Source organism: Panulirus ornatus, chromosome 13 (genome assembly GCF_036320965.1).
Source record: "Panulirus ornatus isolate Po-2019 chromosome 13, ASM3632096v1, whole genome shotgun sequence".
Classification (NCBI taxonomy): domain Eukaryota; kingdom Metazoa; phylum Arthropoda; class Malacostraca; order Decapoda; family Palinuridae; genus Panulirus; species Panulirus ornatus.
Genome location: NC_092236.1, coordinates 11,230,234 through 11,247,884, shown reverse-complemented (window position 1 = coordinate 11,247,884; position 17,651 = coordinate 11,230,234). Strand labels below are relative to the sequence as shown.

The 17,651-nt window shown below is 40.3% G+C and overlaps 1 protein-coding gene across 11 annotated transcripts in view; it reads left to right on the top strand.

Annotated features, from left to right (window-relative positions):
* Positions 1-15,421, top strand: part of LOC139752741 (F-box only protein 31-like) — a 30,167-nt gene extending 14,746 nt beyond the window's left edge. For 6 of the 11 annotated variants that reach the window (XM_071668604.1, XM_071668610.1, XM_071668602.1 and 3 more), the window contains 5 exons: positions 777-815; positions 1,016-1,158; positions 3,030-3,219; positions 7,793-8,019; positions 14,613-15,421. In XM_071668604.1, the coding sequence (XP_071524705.1) occupies positions 777-815; positions 1,016-1,158; positions 3,030-3,219; positions 7,793-8,019; positions 14,613-14,802 (789 nt within the window). In that variant the 3' untranslated portion in view covers positions 14,803-15,421. The remainder of the gene's footprint in view (positions 1-776; positions 816-1,015; positions 1,159-3,029; positions 3,220-7,792; positions 8,020-14,612) is intronic. The other 5 variants (XM_071668613.1, XM_071668611.1, XM_071668608.1 and 2 more) reach the window with 1 other exon arrangement.
* Positions 15,422-17,651: the final 2,230 nt, after the last annotated feature.

Sequence of the window (17,651 nt, the reverse complement as noted above, 5' to 3'; positions counted from 1 at the left end):
CCTGAGAGTTCCAGAATGGAGCTGGCTTCAGAAATATAGATATATAAGGTTTGACAGTGTTGTTCATTGGTAGGTAAGGATATTCATTGTATGTATAGATTATGGTGAAGTGGCTAAGGATTGGCAGAATGCACATATATAAAGGTAAAGGAGAAAAAGCTGAGTGTTCAAACTACAGAGGTATAAGTTTGTTGAGTATACCTGGTTAGTTGTATGGGAGGGTATTGATTGAGAGGAAGGAGGCTTGTACTGAGCATCAGACTGGTGAGCAGCAGTGTGGTTTCAGAAGTGGTAGAGGATGTGTGGATCAGGTGTCTGCTTTGAAGAATGTGTGTGAAAAATACTTTGAAAAAGAGATGTATTTGTTTGTGATATTTATTGTACTGGAGAAGGTTTATGATAGGGTTGATAGAGATGCTTTGTGGAAGGTCTTAAGAATGTATGGTGTGGAAGGTAGGCTGTTAGAAGTAGTGAGAATTTTTAACCAAGGGTGTAAGGTGTGTGTAAGAGAAGGAAAAGAGGAGTAATTGGTTCCTAATGAAGGTTGGTCTACAGCAGGGATGTGTGATGTCACCATGGATCCTTCTTTGGTAAACTAAATCCTTACCTCCTAGTTATTAGATTCTTAATATAATACTAGCTAGTAACTGTTCATCTTACATAATCTTTGTATATAGTTGGACAGACTTGACAACCATGTTTATCCTCATCTGCTCTCACTTCTGCTTGGTTCTGAACAACAACAACTCATGTTTACACTTGGGGTGACAGGTCAGCCTAGAGTTTACCAACAAGCACAAACTCCTCCACTGCAAGTGAGTAGTCATCTTCAGCAAGGCTGAATCATAATCAGTACCATAGTAGTTGGAAAAAGTAGTCAATTTAATGATCATATTCAAAGGAGTCTACCATTTCCCTTCAAGCTTGAAGTTGCAGGAGCTCCTTAAACAGGGTTCTGTGATTACATGATGATATAATTTCATTTATATATAAACATGTAGTATTTCTTCTTCAGTCAAGAGGAATATTGACGCAGCACTGTTCCGATTCTGAGACACACTTGCAAGCCATATGGAGTGACTGTGGACTTGATGCTCTGGGAGGTTTTGAGTTAGGACCCAGGAAGCCTCAGCTGATATATTTAAATGAAGTAATTGGGTGAGTTATGAAACTTAGGTTTGTGTATTTGATTTTAATCTCATTTATTTTCAGCACTATGATTTGTAGAAATACAAGAAAAAATGCTTTATTTCTTAGTATACTTTATTGCTCAGCAAATGAGCCTTGTAAGTAAAGAAAACACGTTATTTCATTAATTATTCGGTTATTGTAATATTAACTCTTTTGCTGCATGAAGCAGACATATCTGCTCACACTCTTATCTATGAAGTAGTTGGTAGGCAGCCAATGACCAGGGAGGTATATTACCAGTACTACCCAACTTTGTATTGGGAGGGTTAGTGGTGGTTGCATAGTGAGCCAGCACTTCAGTGGTTGTCAAGTTTCCCCTCTTCTGTCTTTTCCTGCATACCCCACTCATGGACTGCTGGCATTTTGTCCACAAACATACAGTCTCCCTGTGTCACACATAACACTTCTATCTATCTATATGTCTATATCTCTGAAACCTGTTTCAGTTGGAACTTCCTCAGACAGTTAGCTACGGAAAGAGAGTCTCCATAACTAAAGAACTCTGGTACCACTTCTTAGCACCTAGTGCCTAACCCTTAACAGGCTACTGGCAGCCCAGGCAAGTCTAATAAAGTGTTTGCAGAGGCACCTACTTAATTTTTCTAGTGACTACTTCTATCTAATTCTCATACCTGCTACTTCTACCTAATGCTCCTGCCTAAATGTTCTTACCAAATACTTCTGTCTATTGCTCCTACTATTTTGTAACTAGATTTTCCTGCAATGAATGCTGTGTGCTAGCCCTACCTTTTAGCAAGGTGGTAGGAGCAATAGATAGAAGTAGTAGGTAGGAACAGTAGGCAGGAGCATTAAGTAGAAACATTTGGTAGAATTAGTATGTAGGAACATTGGGTAGAATTAGTAAGCAAGAACATGAGGCGGTAGCATAAGGTAGAAGTAATATGTTGGAATGTTAGGTAGAAGTAGTTGGTAGGAACATTAGGTAGAAGTCTCTGGGAACACTGCATAAGGGTTGCCCTCTGCCAGTTGCCTGTTAAGGGTGAGGCACTAAAGGCTAAGAATTGGCACTGAAGTTCACCAGCTGTGCAGACTTTTGTCTTGGCCACTCACTTGAGGGAGTTTCCAAAAGGAATGGGCATCAGAAATACAAATAGATAATAGAATATCATCATTTGTGGCCTGTTAGAACTTGTAAAGTTTTCCTTGGTCTCACTGATAGTTATATTGAAGAACATTTGTTTAGTTATACAGGCTCATTAAAGCCTGTTAAAGTTTGAAAAATTTCCTGCTGATTCAAGAAGTTAGTTTTTCCACAACTAAGACAAACACTTTTATATGGATATAACTCAGGTTAGATTTAGTTGATCTTCCTTGTACTACCTTTAGTAAAGGATGGTTGAGAATCAGTGATCAAATTGTTGTTAAGGGTTGGTCCTTTTTTGATGTATTTTAAGGTTTTTCTTCAAGACCCTCCTTCTTTAATTAGGCATGTCCTTAGATATCTAAGGTTGTAATGCTTGTCCATAGGTCAGGAATACACTGTGAGCTTCCATTAATTTTCTCTTCTTATCCTTCCTCCCCTCTTCTTTTATTCACCTTCAATCACAGAATGTCATATGCTTGGATGGGTTGTTATATGATTGTTAATCCTAATGAATGAGCATCTTCCTGCTTGGTAAGTAAAGGTGAATCCTTATAAATACACCATATTTTGGAGGTAAAATACTGTTTTATTTCCCACTAAGCAAATACTTTTTTTCAGATGCTGATTAAGCTCTCCATGCTTTAGGAAAATGTTTTCATTCTTAATAATCTACATGTATGATATCAAATTTTTTTACTTGTATGCTCATATTGACAAGTTTTTCATCCAACAGAAATGGTTTGGTTCATAGGCCACTGATTTTACCAACTCCTAGTGAAATACCTGTTTCCTTGAGGGCAAAAGATGGCTCCATCCCAAACCAGATAATCACTCCCGGACTTTTTCAAGGCACGTATGGTTCACATGGCCTTGAGATAATTCTCTTCAGATATAAAGATGAAAATGAAATACATGGGTACAAGGTAATGTTCTATTAGAAAACTGCTGAAACTTTTAGTTAATTTGTTTTATTATTGAATTTACATTTGCTACAGGTATTTACTTGAGAAAACTTAATCTAAAGTTGTTGAGATTAGGAAACTGATGTAGTTTAGGTAGCATCTGATCTAGTATACCTTATATAGTTTCAGTAAATCTGCTTGCAAAACAGATAAGTTCATACAGTTTTGCTTGTAAACAATAATTGATAATATACAGGGGTGTAATTGAAAATAAAATGATTTCATAGCCACCCCTTAGAGGTAGTTCCAATTGGAACATGCATCAGAGATATAGATGGATAGATAATACGATCTTTCTTTGTCACACATAACATTACAAATTATTCTTCATGTCTAGATTTTCCTGCAATGAATGCTATGAGTCAGCCATGCCTTTTGGCAAAATGATAAGAACAAGAAATAGAAGTAGTAGGTAGGAACATAAAGAGCATTGGTAGGACTAATAGGTAGTAACATTAGGTAGAAGTAGTTGGTAGGAACATAAAGAGCATTGGTAGGACTAATAGGTAGTAACATTAAGTAGAAGTAGTTAGTTTGAACATTAGGGAGAAGTAGTAAGTAGGAACATTAGGTAGGAGCCTCTGGAAGCACTGCACCACAGTTGCCCTCTGCCAGTGGCCTGTTAAGGGTGAGGTACTATAGGCAAAGAAGTGGCACAGGAATTCACCAGTTATGGAGACACTTGCTGTAGCCACCCCCTTGAAGGAGATCCTGGAGGGCATGGGCATCAGAGATATAGGGTAGATAGATATATAGGGAGCTGTGGTTTCAGTGCGTTACACATTACAGCTAGAGACTTAATGTGAACAAATGTTTCCTTTTTGTCTATTTTCCTGGCGCTACTTTGCTGGAGGGGGCGGTAGCGATGCTATTTCCTTTGTGATAGGGTAGCAACAATTATGGAGAAAGGCAAGCAAGTATGAATATGTACATGTGTATATATGTTTAGATATGTGTATGTATATGTGTGTGTATGGACATTTATGGATATATATATTTATTTATTTATATTTATTATACTTTGTCGCTGTCTCCCGCGTTTGCGAGGTAGCGCAAGGAAACAGACGAAAGAAATGCCCCCCCCCCCATACACATGTATATACATACGTCCACACACGCAAATATACACACCTACACAGCCTTCCATGGTTTACCCCAGATGCTTCACATGCCTTGATTCAATCCACTGACAGCACGTCAACCCCGTATACCACATCACTCCAATTCACTCTATTCCTTGCCCTCCTTTCACCCTCCTGCATGTTCAGGCCCCGATCACACAAAATCTTTTTCACTCCATCTTTCCACCTCCAATTTGGTCTCCCTCTTCTCCTCGTTCCCTCCACCTCCGACACATATATCCTCTTGGTCAATCTTTCCTCACTCATTCTCTCCATGTGCCCAAACCACTTCAAAACACCCTCTTCTGCTCTCTCAACCACGCTCTTTTTATTTCCACACATCTCTCTTACCCTTACGTTACTCACTCGATCAAACCACCTCACACCACACATTGTCCTCAAACATCTCATTTCCAGCACATCCATCCTCCTGCGCACAACTCTATCCATAGCCCACGCCTCGCAACCATACAACATTGTTGGAACCACTATTCCTTCAAACATACCCATTTTTGCTTTCCAAGATAATGTTCTCGACTTCCACACATTCTTCAAGGCCCCCAGAATTTTCGCCCCCTCCCCCACCCTATGATCCACTTCCGCTTCCATGGTTCCATCCGCTGCCAGATCCACTCCCAGACATCTAAAACACTTCACTTCCTCCAGTTTTTCTCCATTCAAACTCACCTCCCAATTGACTTGACCCTCAACCCTACTGTACCTAATAACCTTGCTCTTATTCACATTTACTCTTAACTTTCTTCTTCCACACACTTTACCAAACTCAGTCACCAGCTTCTGCAGTTTCTCACATGAATCAGCCACCAGCGCTGTATCATCAGCGAACAACAACTGACTCACTTCCCAAGCTCTCTCATCCCCAACAGACTTCATACTTGCCCCTCTTTCCAAAACTCTTGCATTTACCTCCCTAACAACCCCATCCATAAACAAATTAAACAACCATGGAGACATCACACACCCCTGCCGCAAACCTACATTCACTGAGAACCAATCACTTTCCTCTCTTCCTACACGTACACATGCCTTACATCCTCGATAAAAACTTTTCACTGCTTCTAACAACTCTCCTCCCATACCATATATTCTTAATACCTTCCACAGAGCATCTCTATCAACTCTATCATATGCCTTCTCCAGATCCATAAATGCTACATACAAATCCATTTGCTTTTCTAAGTAGTTCTCACATACATTCTTCAAAGCAAACACCTGATCCACACATCCTCTACCACTTCTGAAACCACACTGCTCTTCCCCAATCTGATGCTCTGTACATGCCTTCACCCTCTCAATCAATACCCTCCCATATAATTTATCAGGAATACTCAACAAACTTATACCTCTGTAATTTGAGCACTCACTCTTATCCCCTTTGCCTTTGTACAATGGCACTATGCACGCATTCCGCCAATCCTCAGGCACCTCACCATGAGTCATACATACATTAAATAACCTTACCAACCAGTCAACAATACAGTCACCCCCTTTTTTTTATATATTTTTTATATATTTATATTTATTATACTTAATTGCTGTCTCCCGCGAGGTAGCGCAAGGAAACAGATGAAAGAATGGCCCAACCCACCCACATACACATGTATATACACACACACATACACATACCTATACATTTCAATGTATGCATACACAGACATATACATATATACACATGTACAATTCATACTTGCTGCCTTCATCCATTCCTGTCACCACACGAGGTAGCGCTAGTGTGTATATGAGTGGATGGGCCATTCTTCGTCTGTTTTCCTGGCATTACCTCACTGATGTGGGAAACAGCGATTAAGTATAATGAATGAACAAAAAAGATGGGTGGAAACTATCAGTAAGTGTGGTGTTACCTTGCTGATGCAGGAAACAGCAATTAAGTATGATAAATTCATAAATAAGATGGGTGGAAACTTAATGTATTTCAGTGAGTACAGTGTTAACTTTTATGTTAAAAGCTATATTCATAAACAAAAATCCTTGCTAAGGCCAGGCTTCATTTAAAACTTGAAAAAAAAAAGAAATAGAGGAGAAAACTTGAAGAATGATACAGGAGTTTTGAGATGAAAAACCTACCCTTTAAAAAGGGTAGTTTATAGGTATTAGGAAAAACATGAGTAGATTATGTCAAAAAGCTGAGTAGTGCAAGGAAAGAAACAGCATCACAGTGGCCTGTGCTTAGGTTGCCATGAGCCACACTTATATAATTGTGTTTTTGAGGCAGAGAAAATGCAGGTTTGAAGTACCTTTATATCTGGCAACAATGATTCACAGTGATACAGCTTTCATAAGTTAACTATAAGAGGCATAGGTACAACAAATAGGAAATCTGTATTTATTTTCGGGTTTAGAAGAACCTTCTCTTTTGAATAAAAAAGATAAAAATGATCGCAAAAGGATGAAATAATTCATTTATGGTGTGTAAGGGGGCTTGAGATACTTCTTGCATCTGGCATTCATAACTCAGGATAATGCCTCTTGACACCATCCATTTCCTTAAATTTGTGTGAGGCAAAATCATAGGCAGCAATGACATCCTTTATTTGTTGTTCTTCCTTGTTGCTCTTCAGAAAGGGTCATAAGCAAGTTTAACCATGATGTTAGCTGTTTTTGGGCTTGGGAAGACATTCTCTCAAATGGCAAGGAAAGGAATTGAATAAAAACACTTTTAATATTTCATAAACTGTGTTTTAAGGGATTACTCTATTTTTGTGCATGCAATAATGAAGGAGTTGAGGTCACTTAGGAGTATTAAGCTGGATTGCTGTAGACTCAAATGTCAAAATGTATTTTAGAGTTAGAACCACACCAGATGGAAAGATGTTTATGGTAAAGGATGAAGCAGTCACTTTTAAAATGACTGCAACTTCACAAGAGAAGAATCCTCATCATCTGAACAGGACTTACAGTTTCTTACATGCAGACATGGTTATCTGTTTAGCTGTTATGGTGATTTCAAGCATATTTACTGTGCAGAGTGGTATGAGTTTATTGGGTGTTTTGAATTTTCACTGTCAGGCAGTTTTAACTGTCAGTGGACACATATAACTGTAACATGCCACTTTGCAAGAATTTTTTCATCCCTTAAATGTTTTGTTATTAGTGGGGCTGTAGTTAAATTTGATGTTGACGACATTTTCTTGTGTCTAATGCATTTTGTTTTGTAGATGTTGTTTGAGCATTATTGAAAATTAATAGTGCCATCTTCTTTATTGCAACTTTCATATATAAGTGTATGATGAACTTCTGAATGAAGAAAAGCAAGCACATAGATATACACAATAGGTAATCATGTAGTATCATGGTTATTTTAGATTTTTGTGTCTTCACTGTGATCAATGTTCCTACTGGTTTTTTTTTGTTTTTGTTTTGTTGTATTCTAGGTGACAGGTGATGCAAATGTTTATGCAAGCAAAGTCACTGTAAAGATACTACTAAAATACCCTGTGAGGCCCTCTGAAGAAGAACAGAGAAGTCTCGCTGCCCTGAAAAGTATTGAACCAACCATGAGTGATATACCTGTATGTCAGATTGCTGAGCATTCCTTCAAACCTCCAGATGCAATCCATCGAGACACAAATACACGACTACCCTCCAAAAGTAAGGCCAGGTTAGTAGAGTGAAGGGTAAAAAATTCCCTCATTCATTTGTCATATTCTAGCTTTCTTTTTATCATCTCTTTGTCACTGTAGCTATGATATCCAGCTAACATTTACAATGTGGAGGCTTGCAGACCATTGCATTCACCACTGACATGAGAAGATGAGACAGAATCATTAGTGACTGCCAAAGCAGTATTTACATCTCTCCCAAGCCAGCACGTTCTTAAGTCTCACCCACTCTCCTGTGGTAACGTCAAAGACTGTTTGAACAGGGAGACATTTCATTTACAGTAATAGAAGCAGGCATCTGTGCCTGACATTGAATATGCTTTTAAATAGTTGTCCTTATTTTGTTTTTAGTATTGTCTGAAGATCCATCACCATTTTTGTCACATTCTTTCCATTTGTAATAAAAGTATGTTGACTTTTGTTGAGAGAAAGGTACAGTACAGGAAATTTACAAATTATTTTTTGTAATTTACCAGTTTTCTTTTGTGTGCTGGCTTTCCAAATTTTGCCATAGTTCAGTGGAGTTAATGTTTGAAGAGGATGCAAATTCCTATGTAATACATCAAAAAGGATTTCATGTCCTACCGCTGTCTTGGAGTTAGCGAGTGGCACCACCAAGTGATGGCTCTGATATTCCCAATGGAAACGTATGCCTTCCGTCAGAGACATATGGCACTCATTCTACCAAATCTTATGGAGATGATGGACTCAGGGTGAAGATGCAAATCCCCACTCCTAAGGAAATGCACTCTGTATTTTTTCTTTTAAAGACCATGCAACTCCATCGTGCTTGATGTACTTACTCCTCCTAGCCAGCATCATCATATTAAACCCTGGTCCAAGCATCTACACATGTCCAGCATTACACACATCCTTTGCAGTTTATTTTAGAAATAGTTCTGGCTTAAATGTGCAGATATTACATCCCTCAGACACTGCAGTGTGTACAGTGGCTTTGTGGCTGTCCCCATATATATTTTTTTTCCATACATATTTGCCATTCCCCACATTAGCGAGGCAGCATCAAGAACAGAAGACTGAGCCTTAGAGGGAAAATCCTCATTTGAACCCCTTCTCTGTTCCTTCTTTTGGAAAAGTAAAACCTAGAGGGGAGGACTTTCAGTCCCCTGCTCCCACCCCTTTTAGTCACCTTCTACAACATGCAGGAAATACATGGGAAGTATTATTTCTCCACTGTCCCTAGGGATAATATATTGATAGAGTGAGTAATGAAAAGGAAAGAGGATTGTTTGGTTGAGAGAGCAGAGGAGGGTGTGTTAAAGTGGTTTGGACATGCAGATAGAATGAGTAAGGAAAGGTTGACAGAGAGGATATATATGTCAGAGATGGAGGGCTAAGAAGAAGCGGGAGACCAAATTGGAGGTGGAAAGATGGAATGAAAAAGATTTGAGCAGTTAGGGTCTCAAAATGCAGGTATGTGATGTCTCCATGGTTGTTTAATTTGTTTATGGATGGGGTGGTTAGGGAGGTAAATGCAAGAGTTTTGGAGAGAGGGGCGAGTATGCAGTCTGTTAGGGATGAGAGGGCCTGGGATGTGTCAGTTGTTGTTTGCTGATGATACAGCACTGGTGCCTGATTCAAGCGAGAAACTGCAGATGTTGGTGACTGAGTTTGGAAAAGTGTGTGAAAGGAGAAAGTTGAGAGTAAATGTGAACAAAGGCTAGGTCATTAGGTTCAGCAGGGTCGAGGGACAAGTTAATTGGGATGTAAGTTTAAATGGAGAAAGGTTGGAGGAAGTGAAGTGTTTTAGATGCTTGGCAGTGGACTTGGCAGCAAATGGAACCGTGGAAGTGAGTCACAGGGTGGGGGAGGGGACGAAGTTTCTGGGAGCGGTGAAGAATGTGAGGAAGAAGATAACATTATCTCAGAGAGCAAAAATGGTTATGTTTCAGGAATAAAGTTCCAGCAATATTATATGGTTGCAAGGCATGGGCTATAGACAGGGTTGTATGGAGGGGGGTTATTGTGTTGGAAATTAAATGTTTGAGGACAATGTGTGGTAATAAAAAGAGTGTGGTTGAGAGAGCAGAAAAGGGTGTTTTGAAATGGTTTAGACATATGGAGAGAATGAGTGAGGAAAGGTTGACAAAGAGGATATATGTTTCAGAGGTGGAGGGAACAAGGAGAAGCAGGAGACCAAATTGGAGGTGGAAGGATGGAGTGAAAAAGATTTTGAGTGATCAGGGCCTGAACATACAGGAAGGTGAAAAGCGTGCAAGAAATAGAGTGAATTGGAACAATGTGGTATACCGGGGTTGACATGCTGTCAGTCGACTGAAACAGGACATGTGAAATGTCTGGGGTAAACCATGGAAAGGTCTGTGGGGCCTGGATGTGGATAGGGACCTGTGGTTTCAGTGCATTACACATGACAGCTAGAGACTGAGCATGAAAGAATGTGGCCAGAGATATTATTATTACACTTGATTGCTGTTTCCCGCGTTAGCGAGTTAGCACCAGGAAACAGACGAAGAATGGCTCATCCACTCATATATACACACACACACACATATATATATATTTTTCTTTTTCTTTTCATACTATTCGCCATTTCCCGCATTAGCGAGGTAGCATTAAGAACAGAGGACTGGGCCTTTCAGGGAATATCCTCATCTGGCCCCCTTCTCTGTTCCTTCTTTGGGGGAAAAAAAAAAGAAAAAAAAAGAGGGGAGGATTTCCAGCCCCCACTCCCTTCCCTTTTAGTCGCCTTCTACGACACACAGGGAATACGTGGGAAGTATTCTTTCTCCCCTATCCCCAGGGATAAATATATATATATATTTTTTTTTTTTGCTTTGTCGCTGTCTCCCGCGTTTGCGAGGTAGCGCAAGGAAACAGACGAAAGAAATGGCCCAACCCACCCCCATACACATGTATATACATACGTCCACACACGCAAATATACATACCTACACAGCTTTCCATGGTTTACCCCAGACGCTTCACATGCCCTGATTCAGTCCACTGACAGCACATCAACCCCGGTATACCACATCGATCCAATTCACTCTATTCCTTGCCCTCCTTTCACCCTCCTGCATGTTCAGGCCCCAATCACACAAAATCTTTTTCACTCCATCTTTCCACCTCCAATTTGGTCTCCCACTTCTCCTCGTTCCCTCCACCTCCGACACATATATCCTCTTGGTCAATCTTTCCTCACTCATTCTCTCCATGTGCCCAAACCATTTCAAAACACCCTCTTCTGCTCTCTCAACCACGCTCTTTTTATTTCCACACATCTCTCTTACCCTTACGTTACTTACTCGATCAAACCACCTCACACCACACATTGTCCTCAAACATCTCATTTCCAGCACATCCATCCTCCTGCGCACAACTCTATCCATAGCCCACGCCTCGCAACCATACAACATTGTTGGAACCACTATTCCTTCAAACATACCCATTTTTGCTTTCCGAGATAATGTTCTCGACTTCCACACATTCTTCAAGGCTCCCAGGATTTTCGCCCCCCTCCCCCACCCTATGATCCACTTCCGCTTCCATGGCTCCATCCGCTGCCAAATCCACTCCCAGATATCTAAAACACTTTACTTCCTCCAGTTTTTCTCCAATCAAACTTACCTCCCAATTGACTTGACCCTCAACCCTACTGTACCTAATAACCTTGCTCTTATTCACATTTACTCTTAACTTTCTTCTTTCACACACTTTACCAAACTCAGTCACCAGCTTCTGCAGTTTCTCACATGAATCAGCCACCAGCGCTGTATCATCAGCAAACAACAACTGACTCACTTCCCAAGCTCTCTCATCCACAACAGACTTCATACTTGCCCCTCTTTCCAAAACTCTTGCATTTACCTCCTTAACAACCCCATCCATAAACAAACTAAACAACCATGGAGACATCACACACCCCTGCCGCAAACCTACATTCACTGAGAACCAGTCACTTTCCTCTCTTCCTACACGTACACATGCCTTACATCCTCGATAAAAACTTTTCACTGCTTCTAACAACTTGCCTCACACACCATATATTCTTAATACCTTCCACAGAGCATCTCTATCAACTCTTATCATATGCCTTCTCCAGATCCATAAATGCTACATACAAATCCATCTGCTTTTCTAAGTATTTCTCACATACATTCTTCAAAGCAAACACCTGATCCACACATCCTCTACCACTTCTGAAACCACACTGCTCTTCCCCAATCTGATGCTCTGTACATGCCTTCACCCTCTCAATCAATACCCTCCCATATAATTTACCAGGAATACTCAACAAACTTATACCTCTGTAATTTGAGCACTCACTCTTATCCCCTTTGCCTTTGTACAATGGCACTATGCACGCATTCCGCCAATCCTCAGGCACCTCACCATGAGTCATACATACATTAAATAACCTTACCAACCAGTCAATAATACAGTCACCCCCTTTTTTAATAAATTCCACTGCAATGCCATCCAAACCTGCTGCCTTGCCGGCTTTCATCTTCCGCAAAGCTTTTACTACCTCTTCTCTGTTTACCAAATCATTCTCCCTAACCCTCTCACTTTGCACACCACCTCGACCAAAATACCCTATATCTGCCACTCTATCATCAAACACATTCAACAAACCTTCAAAATACTCCATCTCCTTCTCACATCACCACTACTTGTTATCACCTCCCCATTTGCGCCCTTCACTGAAGTTCCCATTTGCTCCCTTGTCTTACGCACTTTATTTACCTCCTTCCAGAACATCTTTTTATTCTCCCTAAAATTTAATGATACTCTCTCACCCCAACTCTCATTTGCCCTGTTTTTCACCTCTTGCACCTTTCTCTTGACCTCCTGTCTCTTTCTTTTATATATCTCCCACTCAATTGCATTTTTTCCCTGCAAAAATCGTCCAAATGCCTCTCTCTTCTCTTTCACTAATAATCTTACTTCTTCATCCCACCACTCACTACCCTTTCTAATCAACCCACCTCCCACTCTTCTCATGCCACAAGCATCTTTTGCGCAATCCATCACTGATTCCCTAAATACATCCCATTCCTACCCCACTCCCCTTACTTCCATTGTTCTCACCTTTTTCCTTTCTGTACTCAGTCTCTCCTGGTACTTCCTCACACAAGTCTCCTTCCCAAGCTCACTTACTCTCACCACCCTCTTCACCCCAACATTCACTCTTCTTTTCTGAAAGCCATACAAATCTTCACCTTAGCCTCCACAAGATAATGATCAGACATCCCTCCAGTTGCATCTCTCAGCACATTAACATCCAAAAGTCTCTCTTTGGCGCGCCTGTCAATTAACACGTAATCCAATAACGCTCTCTGGCCATCTCTCCTACTTACATACGTATACTTATGTATATCTCGCTTTTTAAACCAGGTATTCCCAATCACCAGTCCTTTTTCAGCACATAAATCTACAAGCTCTTCACCATTTCCATTTACAACACTGAACACCCCATGTATACCAATTATTCCCTCAACTGCCACATTACTCACCTTTGCATTCAAATCACCCATCACTATAACCCGGTCTCGTGCATCAAAACCACTAACACATTCATTCAGCTGCTCCCAAAACACATGCCTCTCATGATCTTTCTTCTCATGCCCAGGTGTATATGCACCAATATTCACCCATCTCTCTCCATCAACTTTCAGTTTTACCCATATTAATCGAGAATTTACTTTCTTACATTCTATCACATACTCCCACAACTCCTGTTTTAGGAGTACTGCTACTCCTTCCCTTGCTCTTGTCCTCTCACTAACCCCTGACTTTACACACACACACACACACACATAAACACCCATGCATGCACACATACATGTATACATACACAGACATATATACACATGTACATATTCATACTTGCTTGCCTTCATCCATTCCTGTCGCTACCCCGCCCCACAGGAAACAGCACCGCTACCCCCTGCTTCAGCAAGGAAGCTCCAGGAGAACAGACAAATAAGGCCACATTCATTCACACTCAGTCTCGAGCTGTCATGTGTAATGCACTGACACCACAGCTTCCTATCTACATCCAGGCCCCACAGACCTTTCCAGACCCCCCCCCCCCCCCCCCATATTTGCCATTTCCTGTATTAGTGAGGTAGCATTAAGAACAGAGGACTGAACCTCAATTGGCCTTCTTCTCTGTTCCTTTTTTTTGGAAAAGTTAAAAAAAAAAAAAAAAAAAAAAAAAAAAAAAAAAGGGGGGGGGGGGGGGGAGGGAGGATTCCCCCCCCCCCCCCCCAGCCACCTTCCACAACGCTCAGGGAATATGTGGGAAGTGTTCTTTCTCCCCTATAAACCTTTTACTCTATATCCTGCCTTACTTTTTTCTTATGAGTTGAGTTTTCATAATGAAAATTGATAAACTTTTCATTTGATTGAAGGCATGAAATCTATTATGTAGCCTCCATAATCAAACTTCATAGGTAGTCATCATACCTGAAAAGCTCATCCATTGTATTTAACATATCTTAGATGTCATCCTCAAAAGATTAAGATTTTAAAGATATGGTATGGGATATAATAAATAAATTGAGTTTATGATTATCTGCTATTAATGTCACTTTTTATATTTCAGGTATCATGGCTTTGGTCAAATAGCTTATGTGTGGTTTCAGAGACATAAGTTTACGCCTGTTCAAGTCGTTGTGTTCGACAATGATCTTCTTGGTGTCTTGTGGTTGGAACTTCAGTGTTTTAACCTTTATTCTCGAATTAAGAAGAAATTCACGTCAAACATTATTGATGCTTATCGAAGTGCTGTGTAAATGTTGATGGCATTTACAGTTGAAAAATATGGTAACCAACTTATTCATTGTATGTCTCTCATAAAATAGTAACTTCTTCCTCTCTTAAAATTGTATATTAAATTAGTATAGATGCCAGTGGCATTACCAAATTCCACCCACTTAAGGTTGTGTTGCAAGTGAAAAGTCACCTTTGATGAGTTTGTATCACTGGAGTATAATCTCACTGAAGAACTTCTCACTCCAGAGGAGTCCATCCTTTCCCTGCTATTGATTGTTACACAGTCTTGAAGCTACAGAAACCCCAGGAGAAGGGGTCCAACTTTGTATGATAATAATAACAATATAGTTCTTTTCTTATGGAGAGACTGTTGCTGTGGCCACTTCTTAGAGGGAGTTCCAGTTGGAACTGGCATCAGAGAGATAGATAGTTTACTGAATGTTTTTGCTCTCATCCTTGTCAAAAAGTTTCTTCTTCAACTACTTTAGTAGTTAAAAAATGTTTTGAGTGGGATGAGACCAAAAACAAGAGGATAAGAAATTATGAACTGTAATCTGTGATTTATTCTGTAATATCACCCAGTATCTTTATTACACCCTTTCCTCTTTTTGAAAGATTTATTCATAAATTATTTATGTATATTTTTTTTCACTTTTTACCAAGAATAATATCATTGTAAACTTCACATGCTTTGCAGTTAAATGAACTGGTGAGAAAATGGTCCTCAGAAAGGTAATTCATAGTCCACCTGCTTGAGATGTAATGAACTGTCTTATAGCTAGTCATGGGTAACCTGTGGCATGGGTGCCACCCACACCATATGACAGTTTACTGACAAGTTCTTTTACTGACTCATTTCTTTTCCTGGGTTCTGATATCTCGTATCATGGCAGCCTCCATCACATCCTGGAAGAGCTTCCATAGGAACACACCTAAGAATGACGTAAGGGTTTTAACCAAGTTGTTGATACTCTGACAGCTTGAGAGTTATGATGGTCCCACAGTAATTTACTGTTTGCATAACATTAATAATTCCTGCATGTAATTAATAAGGAGGAAGGCAGAAAATTAAAAGCTCCATGGCTAAGCCTACTCAACTCTCAATAAAGGTAATAATCAGAAGGAGATACTCATTGATAGAGAAGCTTGAGAAAATACTGGGACAATGGATGGAAGACCAAAATCAGAAACTGATACCAGTAGACTATATAGCATAATCCATTTAAAGCCACTGAGGCTAAATTAATTTCTACTGTAAGGAGACCAGAGGGGGAATCTTCAACTGCCAAGCCTTTCTTAGTAAGCAAAGACTGACAGGGTTGTTTCTAAATTCCCAGATGAATTTTAAGCTGCTGCTACCTGCAGACAACCCTGATGACCCTTCAAGATCCTCTTCTTACACAATCTGATGCACTGTACACCATCACATCTTAGAGTACTTAATTATCAGTTTTTACCAAGGATGTAAGGCATGTGTATGATTAGGAAGAGAAGAGAGTGATTGGTTCTCAGTAAATATCAATCTGCAGCAGGGGTGTTTGATGTCCCTATGGTTGTTTAATTTGTTTATGGATGGGGTGGTTAGGAAGGTAAATGCAAGAGTTTTGGAGAGAGGAGCAAGTAAGCAGTCTGTTGAGAGGGCCTGGGAAGTGAGTCAGTTGCTGTTCACTGATGATACAGCTCTAGTGGCTGATTCATGTGAGAAACTTTAGAGGTTGGTGACTGAGTGGAAAAGCGTTTGGAAGGAGAAAGTTGAGAGTAAATGTGAATAAGAGCAAGGTTATTAGGGTCAGTAGGGACAAGTTAATTGGGATGTAAGTTTGAATGGAGAGAAATTGGAGGAAGTGAAGTGTTTTAGATATCTAGGAGTGGACTTAGCAGCAGATGGAACCATGGAAGTGAGTCACAGGGTAGGGCAGGGGGTAAAGGTTCTGGGAGCGATGAAGAATGTGTGGAAGGAGAGAACATTATCTCTGAGAGCAAAAATGGGTATGCTTGAAGGAATAGTAATTCCATTGGTGTTATACAGTTGCAAGGCATGGGCTATAGATAGGGTTGTGCGGAGGAGGGTGGATGTGTTGGAAATGAAATATTTGAAGACAGTATGTGGTGTGAGATAGTTTGATCAAGTAAGTAATGAAAGGGTAAGAGATGTGTGCAAATAAAAGGAGTGTGGTTGAGAGAGCAGAGGATGTGTTGAAATGGACTGGACGTATGGAGAGAGTGAGTGAAGAAAGATTGACAAAGAGGATATATGTGTCAGAGGTGGAGGGAACAAGGAGAAGCGAGAGACCAAATTGGTGGTGGAAGGATGGAGTGAAAAAGATTTTGAGCAATCAGGGCCTGAACATACAGGAAGGTGAGAGGCATGCAAGGAATATAGTGAATTGGAATGATGTGGTATACCAGGGTCAAAGTGCTGTCAAGGGACTGAACCAAGGCATGTGAAGTGTCTGGGGTATACCGTGGAAAGGTCTGTGGGGCTTGGATGTGGATAGGGAGCTGTGGTTTCAGTGCATTACACATGACAGTTAGAGACTGAGTGTGAATGAATGTGGCCTTTTTGTCTGTTTTCCTGGTGCTACCTCACTGAAGCAGGGGGTAGCAATGCTATTTCCTGTGGGGCAGGGTACTGACTGGAATGGATGAAGGCAATTATTCTTTTTTATACATATTCACCATTCTCACATTAGCGAGGTAGCATCAACAACATACGACTGAGCCTTAGAGGGAAAATCCTCACTTGGTCCCCTTCTCTGTTCCTTCTTTGGGAAAGGTAAAACAGGAAAGGAGGATTTCCAGTGCTCCGCTCCCAACCACTTTCAGTAGCCTTCTACAATATGCAGGGAATATGTAGGAGGTATTCTTT